At 42.6% G+C, this 18,241-nt stretch overlaps 1 protein-coding gene across 2 annotated transcripts in view; it reads left to right on the plus strand.

The window, feature by feature from the left end:
• The window catches only part of RTTN (rotatin), a 372,765-nt gene extending 355,925 nt beyond the window's left edge, over positions 1-16,840 (plus strand). For both annotated transcript variants that reach the window (XM_073631267.1, XM_073631266.1), the window contains exons 48-50: positions 2,382-2,485; positions 3,690-3,759; positions 13,394-16,840. In XM_073631267.1, coding sequence (XP_073487368.1) covers positions 2,382-2,485; positions 3,690-3,759; positions 13,394-13,473 — 254 coding nt within the window. In that variant the 3' untranslated portion in view covers positions 13,474-16,840. The remainder of the gene's footprint in view (positions 1-2,381; positions 2,486-3,689; positions 3,760-13,393) is intronic.
• Positions 16,841-18,241: the final 1,401 nt, after the last annotated feature.

An 18,241-nucleotide genomic window follows, 5' to 3' on the forward strand; every position in this document is an offset into this window, starting at 1 on the left:
AATGGCTACTCGCCATTCTTCAAAACAGGTACGTCACATATGCTCCATATACATATATCAGAGCAGGTACGTCACATATGCATCATATACTCTTATCAGAACAAGTGCATCACATATGCATCATATACACTTATCAGAACAAGTTCATCACATATGCATCATATACACTTATCAGAACAGGCGCGTCACATATGCATCATATAAACTGATCAAAACAAGTTCATCACATATGCATCATATACACTTATCAGAACAGGCGCGTCACATATGCATCATATACTGTACACTTATCAGAACAGGTACATCACATATGCATCATATACACTTATCAGAACAAGAGCATCACATATGTATCTTATACACTTATCAGAAAAAGTTCATCACATATGCTTCATATACACTTAGCAGAACAGGTACGTCACATATGCATCATATACACTTATCAGAACAAGTTCATCACATATGCATCATATACACTTATCAGAACAGGCGTGTCACATATACATCTTATACTCTTCGTTTATCTTCACTTTTGCCGTTAAATTGAGAGAGCTCCACTATATGTTTGTTATGTGTTCCCATTCACACGGCATGCCAAAAATAAATGAAAATATGTCTTACCTTTTGTAGATGTTTCTCAAGAGAAGGCCTCATGGCTGACTGCAAGGATTTTTTAGCAATGTCAGAGGGAGCCTGTCCTAAACATGCAGAGTCCCCCCTCATTTACATACAGTACAATGCAAGAAACCAAACTTCCAAACCTTTAACTCTTTTTTGTTAGGACAGACAGTGTTCAAATCTAGTTACAACTGATAATGAAGATCTGCCTACACAGCACAGACAGGGTTAATTTTGGCACACACCGCTCACCAGCCTCATAAACATAGAAAACTAGTAGAATTTTACAGTGCTGCAAGTTCCAGAAAGAGCATTTACACAAGGTAAGCTGCAATTTTTGAATATATATTTTTAGTAATGCTATGTGAATGGGGACAGGAAACAAATAGAAGCAGTTGTTATCCCAGTTTTGGCTTAAAATGTGGAAATACACTTTGTTGAAGCATGAAAAAAGCCATCTGACGCCCCAACTGAAGTGTATGTGATGCACCTGCTCTTAAAGTAGAACTAAAGGTAAAACTTTTTTCTCATTTTGAATAGAATAAGGGAAGGTTAAAACCTCTTTTTGCCTTTGGTGTCCCATTGGGGAGATTTCCTTTCAATTTCAATCCCATAGTCAAAACAGGAAGTGAAAGGAAATCCCTTCAAAGTGGGGGAATTCCTGGTTGTCACTAATGCCCCCATTGGAAGTTTTCCTGTCCTATTTTTGTTCTGGGGGCAACTCAATATTTGTGATTTTCTTTCACTTTTAGTGATAATGGTAAACAGGACAAATAGGGTGCATTTTCCTAACAGGGACACACGCAATAAAAACCTGATGCTTTCATCCCTCTCCACTCTATCCAAAACTAAAAAAAAAACGTTTTGCCTGTAGTTTTACTTTAAGTAGTCACAATTAAAGCTGGTGCTTTAATGTAACTACAACATTTTACCGTCAATACAAGATCTCTTTTATTGTCTCCTCCATATGGAAAAAAAAATCCACTGAATGAGCATTTCAGGACCTTTTATGTAAACAATAAATAACTAAAATTGAGCAGATCTGAGGCTGCATGAAATGAGTTGCAATGAATTGAGCCAATCGGAGTCAAACCATGGTCTGATCAATTTAATTTGCATCAGTTATTAGAAACAACCAAATTCAATCACTCACAAGGAAATCCTACCAATCAAATGACCTTAGTAGGAGTAGAATCTAGGACATATACATTCTGCTAGCCAAAGTGCTAACTGCTCATCCACAATGACTGCATAGACCCGTATCATTGGAACATTGTGTAAAAAAAGGAGACAAGCAAAAAAATGATTAAAATGTTGTAAATTATGTGCGATGTACACTACATTATCTGTGTGATGTACTGTACTATCAAATTACATACATTAAATTTAATCACATAGGTGATGAAACAGACAGTAGGATGCCAGAAGCTTTACTGAGTGAAAATTGCAGTACTGCTATCTTGTTTTGTACATTTTTTTTTTTTTGATTTTTCGTTGCACATCAAATTTCCTGTTTACAAAGCTAACATAAGGAATAGCTTGCTATGGTGACAACAACTGTCAGGCTTGTCAGGGCAGGGACATGTATGTGTTTTCATGAATGTTATAAGATTTATTCCACTATTGCATTTACTTGCAATTTAGGCAGAGTGTCTTAAACGTGAACTATTTTTTGTCATGGTTGGTTTTCATGGTATTCATCTTAAGCTGTATAGTGTGCATAATGAAACTGATATATGTGCAATGTCACTGTGTTTCAATAGATGGCATTGTAGCTGAGCTATGCGCTTGTCTGGAAAGTGACAGTCCCAACACGCAGAGAATTGGCGCTTCAGCATTATGGGCATTGCTTCACAATTACCAGAAGGTGAGTGCAGAATGAGAGCAAGGCAAAGTTAAAGCAGAGGTCCACCCACTGGTGCCAAAAATTAAAAGCCAGCAGCTGCACATACTGTATTTGCTGACTTTTAATAATCGGACACTTACCTGGCCTGGAGTCCAGCGATGTCGGCACTGCAGCTGATGTTTCCATCAGCTGTCGGGTGCATGCCGCCTCCATTGCGAGTAAGGGGACCCGGCAGTGAAGCCGTAACCCTACTGCGCATGCACAAGGCTCCGCTCCTCTCTCCTACCGGCGGCTGGAGGAGGTGGGATACCTGTAGCCAAGGCTCCCGGAAGTGGGAATAGTATACCTGTGAAAGACAGGTATCCTTCCCCCCCCCCCCCCTCCGAAAGGTTCCAATTGTGGCACCAGAGGGGGGAGGAGTACAATGAGCAGAAGTAACAAGAAATGAGAGGGCTCTACCAGTCTTGAGTTACTGTTTACCACCATCTGAAAAGTGAAACATGGTGGATTGCTTTTCAGAGGGTGGTATAGCAGCGGCTGACATGTTCAGGAGGTACTATTGTCGCTTTGTGAGTGCCTGTTTTTTGCGATTTTTTTTATTTTTTTACTTTTACTTTTGGCTTGCATTTGTGGGACAGCCCCATTTAACCTGAATGGGCAGGTTTGACAGGCAGTGCCACCTGTCAAACTCTGCACTCCAGGTTAAAAATGCTACATATGTACACCCCTGTCCAGCTGTATTGTACAATTCGGGTGGGAGGCCAGGGGATGGTAAAACCACGGCTCAGCTGTCTGAAAGAACCTATAAGCTCATATGCTTGGAAGCTCCTATAGTGTGCATGGACACATTGGCTAACATGGAGGGGAACTTCCAGGTAGAGAAAAATTAGAGCTCAAGAAAGCTCAAACGCCTGTAGGAGCTGCTTTTTTTAACTTGTTTGAGCTACAGTGTGCATTAGCACTTAAGCTCCCCAATGGGGACATAGATGACAGTAAAAACCCGATAACGGTTCTAACCCTTCCCCCTTCTGCCTATGAATAAAGCAACATTTGTCTGGAGTTGAGCTTTAAATGCAGTGTACTCTGCAGAAAGGTGCAGGTGTTGTATAGTCTGCTGGGTTGCCATTTTTTTTTTGGCAAGTTAAAGATCCCCCATATGTGTATTTTGTGCATGTATATATTTATACTTAATCCCAGTTTAAGGTATGCTGCAATTGTATTACAGGCAAAAGTGGCTTTGAAGAGTCCTTTGTTGAAGGGGAAAATAGAAGAAGCCTTATATGCAATGAGGAAAAGTAGGTGGAATTGTCATTACATCTGATGTGTCCCAGACTGGTGCTACAAATAGTGAATGCTCTCTTCCTTTTAGATTAGATTTAGATTAAATAAATGGACTAACTAACATTGTTTTCACCCTTTACAATGACGCCTTGGGTTTCTTCTAATCTGTCCTTTTTGTACCTTATGTGATTGTTTCTTTTTGTTGTGGTGAAACAGTTTACCGCTATTGAACAACATAATTATGTTATAATGTTCAGTGCTAAAAAATGTAATCTAGTAAATATTAAATATGAGATTTAAATAATTAATGTTTACTACTTGGATCCAGCAGTTTTCACACTCCAAGCAAATGCAGTCTTGAGGCACAACTAATGCACTGGTATAGTCTGTGTCTTCCAGTGTAATCTCATCTGTCCATAGACACCTAGGACTGACAGGTGTGCAAGCCCACTAGATTGTCACATAGGGGTTTATTTAGTAAAGCTGGAGGGTGCAAAATCAGTCTCACTTCTGCAGATAAAGCAATCAGCGTCTAACCTCAGCTTGTTTAATTAAGCTTGGCAAAAACCTGGAAGCTGATTGGCTTCTTGGCAGAAGTGAGACTGATTTTGCACTCTCTAGCTTTATTAAATAAACCCCATAGTGTCATTCTGGCCAGCTACTCCCCTAAACAAAAACAATGGCCACTTAAACTCTCCTCTTAAGCAGTGTTAATTTTGGCAGCAAATTTTGATTTAGTTTTAGTCTTAGTTTTAGGACTAAAATGACATTTTAGTTTAAGTCCCATTTTAGTCTTCTGCAATTGTTTTAGTTTTAGTCGTATTTAGTCAACTAAATCTCCAGTATATTTTAGTCGACTAAAATCTAATGGGTGTAATTAAATTGTAATGCTTTAGTTAACCTTTCTCTCCAATTTCTAAACTCATTATATATACTGCTGGAGTGAAACATCTAATATGTTATTATTTATGGTATTGAGGTATGAACATGCACTACAGACCAGTGTGCATTTTGGAATCAAATTTCAGTTTAGTTTTAGTCATAGTCTTTTGACTAAAATGGCATTTTAGTTTTAGTCCCATTTTAGTCTTTTGACTAAAATGCCATTTTAGTTTTAGTCGTATTTTAGTCATCTCAATTGTTTTAATTTTAGTTGTACTTTAGTCGACTAATATAGTATTCATTTAGTTGACTAAAATGTTTTAGTCGAAATTAACACTGCTCAAGAACAATAAAGGAGACAGACCCATAGGCAGCTTATGTGCAATAAACCAAAGTGATCCAATAGGGATATCTTACTTGCCAAATATTTTGTCCCTTGAAAAATATTAATTCAGGGTTTTATTAAATAAACAAAAACATCTTTCTTTCTCGAACATCATGGGACACAGAGCCTCAGTAATTACTGATGGGTTATATAGGTATCACTGGTGATTGGACACTGGCACACCCTATCAGCAAGTTCAACCCCCTATATAATCCCTCCCCTTTGCAGGGATACCTCAGTTTTTACGCCAGTGTCTTAGGTGATGGACGTGTAAAGATGTCCTGTGCTGAGCTCCAAAGGGAATATCCTAAGATCCTTTACTGGGGCAAGCCAGGCGAACCGGATCCATTCAAGGTGTCTTTTCATGGCCGAATTGAATGGTACCCGGGCCTCGTGTCCGAAGAAACGAGGTTTTACCCGTAACGCTTCTCTTTTTAGAGAGCTGGACCCCGCAGATCAGAAAATGGCTTTAAACTTCCTAATTTCTGGCGAGGTGCTTTACGGTCCCAGAACTGTTGGATCCCCCTATTCGTAGGGGGCCCCAGTCTCTGATGGTTTTTTCAAACGGAGCCCACCGTGAGAGGTGAAGATTGGGTCTGTGTAAACAGCACCCTGCAGCTGGATAAGGTAAGAGGAGATTCCACAGAATTTTTGAGTTCTGGTGGCTTTTCTCCTTTAAAGCGGGGGTCCACCTATCTATCGTTTTTTTTTTTTTTTTTTTTTAGTTCATTCACAAACTTTTCTTCTCAGCATTACATACTCGCATATTGTGTGTAATATGTCCGCCTGTGTCAGATTTTGTCGGAAACAATAACTTATATTATTCACTGCAGGCGGTTTCCATCTTCATTGTGGGTATTTGAAGCCCACAAGCATTAATTTCCTGGATGTGGTGAATGCTGTGCTCCCAGCATTCACCGCTCATTCCCGCACATGCTCAGTGGCATCCTAAGAAGCCTGAGACTAGCTCCCAGGAGTCTGGGAGAGGCTAGAAACATGCCTACTCCCATGGGAGGAGAACCAGGAAGTGCAAAGAAGAATAGAAAAATAAAAGGTAATTACAGCGATTTAAATTTTTTTAAACGGCATGTCAGCATCTAGGCAAGGAAGAGAATACATACAGATATTGTTCAAAATTTGGGTGGAACCCTGCTTTAAGGTAAATGCATGCTATGCCTATTGTGACCACCGGGGGCTGCCAAGAGCACAAACCTGCACATGCTGACTGTTTGTCTCAGTGTTTTCATCGCTGTTCATGTTCCAGCGTCTCAAGCCGGCTGCAAAAAGGTAAGATGGAAGGGGGGATTTCTCATGTTTGAATGTTCCCCCCCAGGCTAGAGAGGGGCCACAGGGGTCTAGAAAGTGGTTATACCACCCGGGCTCTGCGGCCTATTGGCCACCATCTCTGAAGATTTAGGCAGATCTTGTTACCAGCCTCCCTCCCTCCCCCCCCCATCCCCAGCCTTTCTCCAGAAGCATGACAGGAGAGTCGGCCAGCGCGGGAAGCACTCGTTTTTTTCAAAACTCGAGGGGGGGGGCGGTAGAGGAGGGGGCGGGACGTCTGCACAGGTGCTTAGACTCCCACTCAGGCCAGCTGCAGGCTATTAAAGGCACTCTGTACAGGTGCACACAGCCTTCTGAGAGACACAGAGCTGACGGTCGCATGTAAGGTGGGACACAGGCATTCTCCTAGGCAGCATTTACTGAAGTAACACCAGACTGAGCATTGGGTAGCAAGGCTTTTAGCCAGACTACATCATTCAGCGGGCAGTGTTCATTTGTATACCTCACACCTTGTTGCTTTGCACTATGGGTAGAAGAGGTTCAAGCACCCCAGGAACCAGAGACACTAGGGGATCTCGTTCAGGTTCTGAGGGCCCCCTGTCGGCAGCATCCTCCCCCCCTAAAGATGGGCCAGGGACGGCTAGCCAGGGAGAGCCATCGGGGTCAGGGGCTACACCTGCTTCTGGCACTTCAGCCCCTGTATATATTACACAAGAGGTTTTTTCCTCAACCATTAATGGTCTAGAGGAAAGATTAATGGCCGTGATTACGTCTTCACTCAGTGGAAGAAAACGCACTAGGCTTTCCTCTGTTCCCCAAGACCCTCAGACAGAGGAGCTCTGGGATAAAGGAGATGAATCCCTTTCAGAGGATCGGGATGGGACGGATGATTCCTCTTCGGAGAAATCAGGTGGAGAGGGACTCTCTGCGACTTCCCAAGAGGAGAAAGTCTTAGTGCAGATCCTTACTGGATTGGTCCGCTCCACATTTAAGTTGCCCATACCTGAAACTGCTAAAGAATCCTCTTCTGCTTTGGGGTCACTGAAACCTTTCCAAGCAGCACATGCTTTTCCTGTTCATACTTTACTTGAAAAGCTCATTTATTCTGAGTGGGATCACCCAGACAAACGTTTTTTTCCGCCGAGAAAGTTTTCAACACTTTATCCGATGGAAGAAAAGTTTATTAAAATGTGGGGAATACCGGCTATTGATGCCGCCATTTCCTCCGTAAATAATAGCCTGACTTGACCTGTAGACAATGCTCAGATGCTCAGGGATCCTGTAGATAAAAGGATGGAATCCCTATTGAAGGATGTTTTCTCCTTAGCAGGATCAGTGGCCCAACCTGCAGTAGCAGCGATTGGAGTCTGTCAATACTTAAGAGACCATGTTAAGCAGGTCATCAAAGTATTACCTGAACAGCAGGCCCAGGGGTTTGCTAACCTTCCAGCGGCCTTATGCTTTGTGGTTGACGCCATTAGAGATTCTATCGTGCAAACCTCCCGTCTTTCACTGGGGTTGGTGCATATACGTAGAATCCTATGGTTGAAAAATTGGTCAGCCGAAGCACCATGTAAGAAGCTACTGGCTGGGTTTCCATTTCGTGGTGCAAGGTTGTTTGGAGAGGACTTGGATAACTATATCAAGAGAATCTCTTGTGGGAAAAGCACTCTCTTACCTGTCAAGAAGAAGAGTAAACGTCCCTCTTTCAAACGGACTCTTTCCCCAGCGCCGGGGGCTTCAGCCTCCAGGCAGTCTCGATGGCCGCCTCCATCGGGGTCCAGAGACAAGAGTTAACCCCAGGGACAAAAGAAGTCCTGGGGAAAGAAGCCTACTAGGCAAAACACTAAGACCTCTGCATGAGGGGGCGCCCCCGCTCACTCGAGTGGGGGGAAGACTGCGACAGTTCTCAGAGCTCTGGCAGGAGGACTTCCAGGACAGATGGGTAATCTCCACGGTAACCTTAGGGTACAAGCTGGAGTTTCAGGAATTCCCCTCTCCTCGGTTCCTCAGATCAGGTGTTCCCAGAGACCCAGAGAAAAAGCAGTCGCTCCTTCTAGTGTTAGAGCGACTTTTGTCGCAGGAGGTCATTATGATAGTTCCCGCAAAGGACCAGGGATTGGACTTCTATTCCAACCTTTTTACGGTCCAAAAGCCAAATGGGGATGTCAGGCCCATTCTGGACTTAAGGGATCTGAACCGATTCCTAAGGATTCAATCCTTCCACATGGAATCAATTCGAACAGTAGTTCCCACCCTGCAGGGAGGAGAATTTCTGGCATCAATAGACATCAGAGATGCATATCTGCATGTGCCCATTTTTCCTGCTCATCAGAAGTTTCTGCGCTTCGAGGTAGGAGGGCGCCATTTGCAGTTTGTGGCTCTGCCTTTCGGGATAGCCACTGCACCTCGAGTGTTCACAAAGATCTTGGCTCCTCCTCTGGCCAGATTAAGGGCTCAGGGTATAGCTGTCATAGCATACCTAGACGACCTGCTCTTGATAGACCGGTCGGTAGCCTCTTTGAATGGAAACTTGAGGACCACAGTCAGGTATCTAGAACACCTGGGTTGGATCCTCAACTTAGAAAAGTCTTTCCTAAAACCAGTAAGAAGACTGGAGTATTTAGGTCTGATTATAGATACAGGCCAGGAGAAAATATTTCTACCCCAGGCAAAGATCACTGCTTTGAGAGAGCCGATTCTGACAGTAAGGACCAAGAAGGGTCCCTCAGTCCGCCTTTGTATGAGGCTACTAGGGAAGATGGTGTCTTCATTCGAAGCAGTTCCCTATGCTCAGTTTCACTCAAGAATGCTGCAACACAGTATTCTGTCGACCTCGAACAGGAAAGTTCAGGCATTAGACTTTCCGATGCACCTGTCGCATGCGGTGCGTCAGAGCCTCAATTGGTGGCTCATACCCGAAAACCTGCAGAAGGGGAAATCCTTTCTACCGGTTACCTGGACGGTGGTAACAACAGATGCCAGTCTGTCAGGTTAGGGAGCAGTTCTGGAACAGGCTGCGGTCCAAGGGGTATGGTCCAAGACAGAGAGGACCTTACCCATCAACATTATGGAGATCCGGGCGATACACCTAGCTCTAAAGGCCTGGACTATCAGGCTACAGGGTTGTCCGGTCAGGATCCAGTCCGACAATGCCACAGCAGTGGCTTATGTCAATCATCAGGGAGGCACCCGGAGCCGAGCTGCTCAAAAAGAGGTGAACCAGATCTTAGTCTGGGCAGAGATGCATGTGCCATGCATATCGGCAGTTTTCATCCCGGGAATAGAGAATTGGCAGGCGGACTATCTAAGTCGCCAGCAGTTACTTCCAGGGGAATGGTCTCTGCATCCGACGTCTTTTGGGCCATATGCCAAAGATGGGGGGTTCCAGATGTAGATCTCTTTGAATCCCAATTCAACAAAAAGATAGACAGATTTGTAGCAAGGACAAAGGATCCTCTTGCATGCGGGACGGATGCGTTGGTGATTCTGTGGCATCGGTTCTCACTGATTTACGCATTCCCGCCTATTCTGCTATTACCACGACTCCTTCGCAGGATCAGGCAGGAAAGGAAGTCGGTACTTCTGGTGGCCCCCGCTTGGCCCAGAAGGACTTGGTATGCAGAAATAGTAAGGATGACAGTAGGTTCCCCGTGGATACTACTGGAACGCCCAGACCTGTTATCTCAAGGTCCAGTGTTCCATCCTGCCTTACAAACGCTAAATTTGACGGTTTGGCTATTGAGACCCACGTTCTGAAGAGTCGTGGGCTCTCAGGTCCTGTCATATCTACCTTGATTAATGCAAGGAAGCCAGCTTCCAGGATGATTTATCATAGAGTCTGGAAAGCTTATATAACCTGGTGTGAATCCAGAGGTTGGCATCCCAGGAAATATGTCATAGGTAGAATTCTTGATTTTCTACAATTAGGATTAGAGATGAAGCTGGCCTTGAGTACCATCAAGGGCCAGGTCTCTGCTTTATCAGTATTATTTCAGCGGCCACTTGCTTCGCATTCTTTGGTCCGAAACTTTATGCAGGGGGTGATGCATCTTAATCTTCCGGTTAAGACGCCCCTAAACCCCTGGGACTTGAACTTGGTCCTGGCTGTGTTACAGAAACAGCCTTTTGAACCAATAAGTCAGATTCCTTTGGTCTTGTTGACAAGGAAGTTAATTTTTCTGGTGGCCATCTCTTCTGCTAGAAGAGTATCAGAATTAGCAGCTCTTTCCTGTAAGGAGCCTTATTTGATTATACACAAGGATAGAGTGGTACTACGCCCTCATCCTAGTTTTTTACCGAAGGTGGTTTCTGATTTTCATTTAAACCAAGACATTGTTCTACCTTCCTTTTTTCCAGATCCCTGTTCTCCGGAAGAGAGATCTCTACATTCGTTGGATGTAGTAAGAGCAGTTAAGGCCTAACTAGGGGCAACTGCTCAGATCCGCAGGACGGATGTTTTGTTTGTGCTGCCAGAGGGTCCCAATAGAGGACAGGCAGCGTCAAAAGCTACCATTTCTAAATGGATTCAACAGTTGATCATTCAAGCTTACGGTTTGAAACAGAAGATTCCTCCGTTTCAGATCAGGGCACATTCCACAAGGGCTATTGGTTCTTCTTGGGCAGTGCATCACCAGGCCTCTATGGCTCAAATCTGCAAGGCCGCAACCTGGTCTTCAGTTCATACATTCACCAGATTCTATCAGGTGGATGTGAGAAGGCATGAGGATATCGCCTTTGGGTGTAGTGTGCTGCAGGCAGGGGTACAGGGTCCTCAGGTCTGATTGCACCCTACTTGGTCGTGGTTCCCCCCCTCAGGTAGCATTGCTCTGGGACATCCCATCAGTAATTACTGAGGCTCTGTGTCCCGTGATGTTCGAGAAAGAAAATAGGATTTTTTAAAACAGCTTACCTGTAAAATCCTTTTCTTTCGAAGGACATCACGGGACACAGAGGTCCCGCCCCTCTTCTAATACACTATATTGCTTGGCTACAAAACTGAGGTATCCCTGCAAGGGGGAGGGATTATATAGGGGGTTGAACTTCCTGATAGGGTGTGCCAGTGTCCAATCACCAGTGATACCTATATAACCCATCAGTAATTACTGAGGCTCTGTGTCCCGTGATGTCCTTCGAAAGAAAAGGATTTTACAGGTAAGCTGTTTTAAAAAATCCTATTTTCTTTCTTCATTGATGGGCACAGAAACTTTTGGAACATGCTGCCGCCTACAGGAGATTGACAAACAGAAAAATGATTGGACAGCCCCATAACCCCTCCTCTATCAAGCGTGCCTTAGTTTTTGGTAGTGTCCTGGGAGTTTGGACATTTTTTCAGCGCTGCTGAAAAAAGTCTATATTTTGCTAGCCTTCTCACGTGGTATTTTTTCCTCAGTGTCTTCAATTAAGATTCACTGGTGCTTGAGCTTATCGCTACATAGCAGCTATCCTGATCAGTGCCTTCTCGGCGCTAGTCTTTGGAGCCCGTACCCAGCTCCCCTGAACTGGACATGCGAGCTAGCCTGGAATATGCCCCTTGGGTACTGGGCTCTGAATTGTGGTTCTCTACAGTGTACTGTTAGCTGTGGAGCACTTTCCAAGTCCAGAGCCATGTCCATACAATACTCCCAACGCACATGTTCCTGTACAAAACGGCTGTGTTCTAAATTGGGTGCTGAAATGACCAACGGCTGGAACCGATTGCAGTCATGAGAAGGAAGTGGTCACATGCCTGATGAAGGGGTCCTGTGTGGCTCCGAAAGGTCGCTTTTAACTTTTGATACTATGTGGTTAAAGTTTTGGACCCAGTTTTGGAGATCCTGGTGTGCTGATGACACTCCCTTCTCATGATTACAGCCACAGGTGTGACCCTGTCTCTGAAGACTCACTTGGAGAGTAAGGCAAATTAAAACTAAAGCATTGGGAACCTGCTGCATTATTGACCTTACATTGACTCTGTGACCTATCTATCTGGGCAAGGTAATGGGGCCTCTTTGAAGGACAGTAGAGAAGCTACTGTCATAGGATGACATGAAGCCATGCACAGCTTTTGTGAGGAATTACTTTAGATTTGGACAAGGCGATGTGGTCTTTTTGAAGGACAGTATAGAGGCTACTGTGATAGGATGACATGAAGCCAAGCACAGCTTTTGTAGGAATTACCTAAGATTTGCAAATACCTTGAATGTAGCCAGCATTCTTTTTACATGGAACAATTTGTGCTTTCTACTAAATATAAGATAATAAATAAGCTGTGTGTGTTTATTTGCAGCCAGTGGCGTCCCTGGGGGGGGCCTGACCCCCCCCAACATTATGCTGTGCCCCACCATGTGCCCCCCCAATTTTTTGTTTTTGTTTTTTTACAAAAAGGCAGTGTCTAAGAGGGAGAGCGGCAGTCAGCTCCTGCAGGTGATTCCTCCCCCCTCCCTCTGCTCGCTGACACTGCATAATGCGGGCGCTCACACAACCACGGCCGCCCGATCTGCTCCTTCCCCTGCATCCTCATTGGCAGGGAGAAGAGCGAGTTGCAGGAAGGACTCCCACCAGGACTCTCAGTTACTGAAAAAACAGACTGATTTCTCCCATCCTTAGAACAGGAGAACCAGCCTATAAATTCCAAGAGATGCCAGACCAGCGCTGTCAATAGCAGGGGCAGGACAGCAAGAGGAGGCGGGGGAACCCCACAGTGGCAGAACACCAGGGCCCGGTGGCAAGACAACCTTTGCAACCCTGATAGTTCTCCCACTGCTTTGGACCCTTATATTTTCTTGGTATGCTGGTGACATATATCTCTTGTTTTCTGCCACCCTGGGGGGGGCCCAATACAGTAGGAAGGGAGCTCACTGCAGAACATGTGAAAGGGCCATTGTGGGATCGTAGTAAATTGCCCCAGGATATATATATTCTATATATACATTTTATAGTTGCCCCCCTACTTTTGTCCCTGTCCCCCCATGTGCCCCCCCTAAATATGAAAGCTGGAGATGCCACTGTTTACAGCGGACAATTTTTTTTTGTCCCAAAATACTGGCAGTCAGTGTTCAGTATAATGTATTGTTAGTGTGGGTTTTTACAATTGCCATTTTTTTCCCTATTCACAGATGAAACCGGCTTGGAAGATAGACATGAAGTGTATCATTTAAAATGCCTGGAGAATCTGGAGCAAGTTCTTGCCAATTGACAATGGCAGCAACAGCACACTAGAGTGATTAACAAACCTGGCGGATAGATGATTTATACTATGTGAGCAGATGTTTCGAGAAAGGACACATTTACTGTGTGAAATCTATCACGTCATTTGAAACAAGAAGATTTTTCTTACTCTTGTTTGTTGTATGATGTGCCAGCAGCTATTTTTGCATTAGAAAAATCAAATCTCATGGGGCTAAATTACAAGTACTGTCTTACGTTTTTTTTTTTTTTTTTTGTTTTTTTTTTTGTTTTTTTTTTATATCCATACACTGTGCTGAGCATTAAATATAAGTACACATATATAATAGCATGAATGATATAAATAGTTTGTAAAGTTAACCTATGATGTCCATCAACATGTATAAATCAGCATTATCCTTGTGGTACCTGCGCTTGTTTTCATATAAATTCTTGGTGCCTAGGCAAGCACCCTCATTCCTTGGATAAGGCTGTATTTATAGTTCAAATTCTCAAATAATTGAATCAGTCATTTGTCAGAGCCTCTGTACTCAGTAGATGCTCTGGTATTTAAATGCTGACTTCAGGGAGTATGGGATAATAAAGTACTGTATGTGCAAATCTAAAAACTAAAATCTCCTATAAGCGTCAACATGTTAATGTCATTTCAAATGTCAATTTCAGTATTTAAAAATCTGCAGCTTTTAGGAAAATAATACCTGGTGCTCCTGCCTTGTTAAAAGACATCCTGTTATAAGGTGACAGTGCTCTGGTACTGTTTGGTTTCTCTTTTATCCTCCTGTGTTGTCACCTGAACTTCCAATGGAAACTACAAATGACTATTGTCACAATCCCTGAAGTCACCACTGGAGTGCATGTATGTAGATTAGAAGTGGCTGCAAAGAGGCTTCAGATCAGCTAGACTGAAACACAACAAAAAATTTAAAAAGATAATAGGTTTAAAAAAAGTAGCAATTGTTTGTGATGAACAGTAAATTTAGCAACTTGACATTCAATAAACGTTTGCATGTACTTTAATTTTGAAATCAATGCCCTTTATGTAGCGTGGGCCTAGGATTCAGAGTCTTCCTCCACAGGCACAAAGTAACAGATATTAAGAGATGCTACTTTTCAGGCAAAACAAGCTACCCAACAAGTGATACTTCAGTTATAGATGGAGTTTGACAGGCAGAGTCACCTATTTGCCCTTTAATATTTCTATTGGAAACTGAAGCAGTTGGCTTGTACCACCATAATTCCCACTTCTGTCCCAGTCAGCTTTAAAGCCTGACTCTTAACACTCATCTTAAAATAGAAAAATTAGTTGTTACAGTTCTACATATATTTTAAAATATCAGTTTTCTGTGTGCTGACCCTTAAAGTGTTACTAAACCCACAACAGTAAAATCAGTGTGTAATAGCAGTAAAGCATACTTGTTATACTCACTGTGAAACCTAAGGGGTTAATCCTGCTCATTGTGTAAAAAGGCTGTTTGTTCCTGTCTTCTCTGCTCCTCCCTTTTACTGTCCCCAATCCATCTGCTGATAGTACAGAGCCTTGGAGGCACTCTGCACATGCTCAGTTTGGTGCAAATTGCTAGAGTTAATTTTTTTGGGAGGGTGCATGTGATCAGCACAGGCCCAATCAGCACTGTCCAGACAAGCTTTGACCAGTGCTTGGCCAGACACTGATAGAAGTCACAAGACTGCTATATACTGCTGATGCGAAAAGGTATTTAGCAGTTTATATCTACTAAAGTAATTGCACTTCTATGTTTTGTGTACTGTGGGAGACCAGATGTAGTGAATGCAGGTTCCTGGGTTTAGTAACACTTTAAAGCTGAGCTCCAGCCTGTTATAAGTATATTTTCCTAGCTACCCTCTTTTTTTTACTATGCTTGTTAGGTCTAAAAGGCTTTAACAAAGATATTACCTTATTCCTCGCTCCCCTGACACCCAGCACAATCCTTTACTTCCACAATGTAGGCTGTCATTCATCATTCTCCCGCACAGTACAAGACTGCTGGCCCTGCATTGTAGGTGATGATGTTGATGATAGGGCAGTCACCTTACCCTGGCTTTAAGGGACCAGTCTACTAGCAGCTGTAAAGTCTAAAGGAGTGAGGAAAAAGGTACAGTATTTTTTTTCTGTTCTAGCCCCCTAGCCTTTGCTTTTTATAAAAGCTACCAAAGGGCATTTTTTTACAAGCTGGCAAGAGTTCAACTTTAAGGAGAATTTTTTTTTTTTTTTTTTTTTTTTTTTTTTTAAACGAGGATTTCTTCATTAAGTTTCACATGGAGTGCAAGACAGAATGTCAGTTGTGAACGAGTATATCTCTTCCCTGAACCAGAACTTTATCTGGGAGTGCTGAAAATGGTTCCTTTTATGTAAAAATATACTTGTAATCTACATTTAGTTTCTCTGCAGTAGATTTTTCTAAATGCGTTTGACGTGCAAAAAACACAAGGCTTGCATTGCAGCAAGCAGGGTTAGGTAGGCATTTTGGGCTCTTATTTTTACATATTCAGCAAGAGAAATGTTGTGACTCCTGTGGCAGTCTGTTATATTCCAGCTTTAAAAAAACTGTTAATATTTACAAAAAAAAAAACTGCTAATCCCTAATGGTACTTTAATTTTCTTCCAAACTTTGACTTCTAAAGTAACCAACTGGATTTGTAAACCTATCTTATAAAGTTTTAAAAAGTAATTAAGGTATTTAAATAATGCTGCTGCTGTGAAGTAATTGAAAAAAATGTTTTTTCCATCATTTATCGTTCCTGCAAAATGGAACTAACTAGGTTTTCTGTTATTCTTTTAATAAAGGATTAGCAGTTCTGGTAAATAAGGCTAACTGTGCTTTAAAGGATTCTAAAGATTGCATGTGTTTTATTTCCCTTTTTAATTGTTTGTACATATTTAAAGCTGAACTCTGGGTAAAATCAAAAGTTACTGTTGCACTGGGACTCCCCTAGCATTGCGAGGGTTGTTGCAAGTATTATTTACCTTATCCCTCACTCCCCCAGCACTCAGCATTCTTCTCTTCCTTCTGCTACTGTGGAGTTATGGGTGTGCCTTTGGAGTCCTCACTTACAGTTGAGGACTTGTGGTCCTACACTGTGCGTGATGATATCAGAGTGCCTGCGACCATTGGAGCAGCCAAGCAGTTCTGGAACCAGTTGTATAGATGGGAGGAAGCCTGCCAGAATGAGGGTTAAGGAAAGTAAAATCGCTTTTCATGTTACTCCTAGACCAAAAAAACGCATTTAACCCTAGCAGCCCCACTGCAAGGGTAAATTTTGGTTTTACCCAAAGTTTGGCTTTAATGATTTGTATATTATTTTTTAATTGTTATATGTATTGTTTTATTTATTGATTAAATAAATTACTAGTTACATGATGTGTGTAACATTTGTTAAAAATCAACTCTGGGCAATATGTACACAGGAAGACTTTACCTTCAGGTTACTCTTTAATCTCGGGTTATACTGCCACCTACAGGCGGGTTGGACAAAATTTGGTTGAGCAAATGTTAACCCCCTACTCCCAGCATGTCTCAGTTTTTTTGCTAGTAGATGTCTTTTTTTTTTTTTCAGTTGTTCTGGGAAATCTCAAAACAATTTGCTAGTATTTATTTCTTCATCTCTTTGGTAGTTATTGCCTTGCTGAAATTGTTTGCCTGAAAGCTTTTTCATGTATGGAAGGAACCCTAGTCTCTGGTCCTCTGATATGTTCAGTTGAGTGATGCCTATGAATTTATTTTTACCTAGGACGGTTCTGATCTTCCTTTTACCCGAACATCCAGCTGTCAGAGAGGAGTTCTTTTCCTTGTTATCTATGGTTCAGGCTGAGTTGTTTCCTTTCCACATCAACGCCAGTCGTGCAGGAATGTCCCCTAGTTATGTAAATGTGTTTTTTTTTTTCATTCTGGCATCAGGCACTGGTTCCCTAGTATGGTCACCACTTGGGCATGTTTTTATGTCCTTGTTTCCAGATGGGCCTTACAGCTTCAAGCGTTTGACTTTCATAAAGCTCTTGACCTGCAAGCAGTCCCTGGTTTTGAAATGGTTCGTGTTGGGCCTGGTCGTGGCTGTTTTGCTGTTGCCCACTTCCTCAATTGGACTGCTTTTGGATGTCCCAAAGGTAAAGTTTTCCTATGTCCCTTAATGGATGAGAGAGATTTTTTTTTTTTTTTACTTTTATATTTTTAAGGGCATGGAACTGTCCAAATTTTTCACCATCGTCTGTGTCCCTGCTGGGGAGATTCACCCTCTATGGCAGTCCTCAGAAATTATATGTAATTTCCTTACATTGAAAAGACTTCCACCCACTTGTGTTGTTTTTCTGGACTGGGAAGTAGATGGAAATTCCCTAAGACAGAAATAAAAAACCTGCCAGGGGTTTTATCCATTTGCTACTTTATCCAAGGCTAAAAAAGGAAAGATGTTGCTACACTGAAACTTTTAGGAATCTGTTAATGCAGTCCATTAACATTGCAACTGGTTCAGTCAGAAAGATGGTTCAGTTTACCTTAATTTGAGTTTTAGAAATTTACTTTGGCTATTTGAAGCCAGCTTAAAGGAGTTATAAACCCTCAAGGTTTTTCACTTTAATGCATTCTATGCATTAAGGTGAAAAACCTTCTGTAGTACAGCACCCACCTAGACCGCCTCTTTTACTTACCTGGACATGATCGTTCCAGTGACGGGGATGAGCACAGCAGCTCCAGTCGCTGTGTTGGGTCCTCATTGGATAGATTGATAGCAGCAGGAGCCATTGGCTCTCACTGCTGTCAATCAAA

This window comes from Aquarana catesbeiana, linkage group LG05 (genome assembly GCF_042186555.1).
Source record: "Aquarana catesbeiana isolate 2022-GZ linkage group LG05, ASM4218655v1, whole genome shotgun sequence".
NCBI lineage: Eukaryota > Metazoa > Chordata > Amphibia > Anura > Ranidae > Aquarana > Aquarana catesbeiana.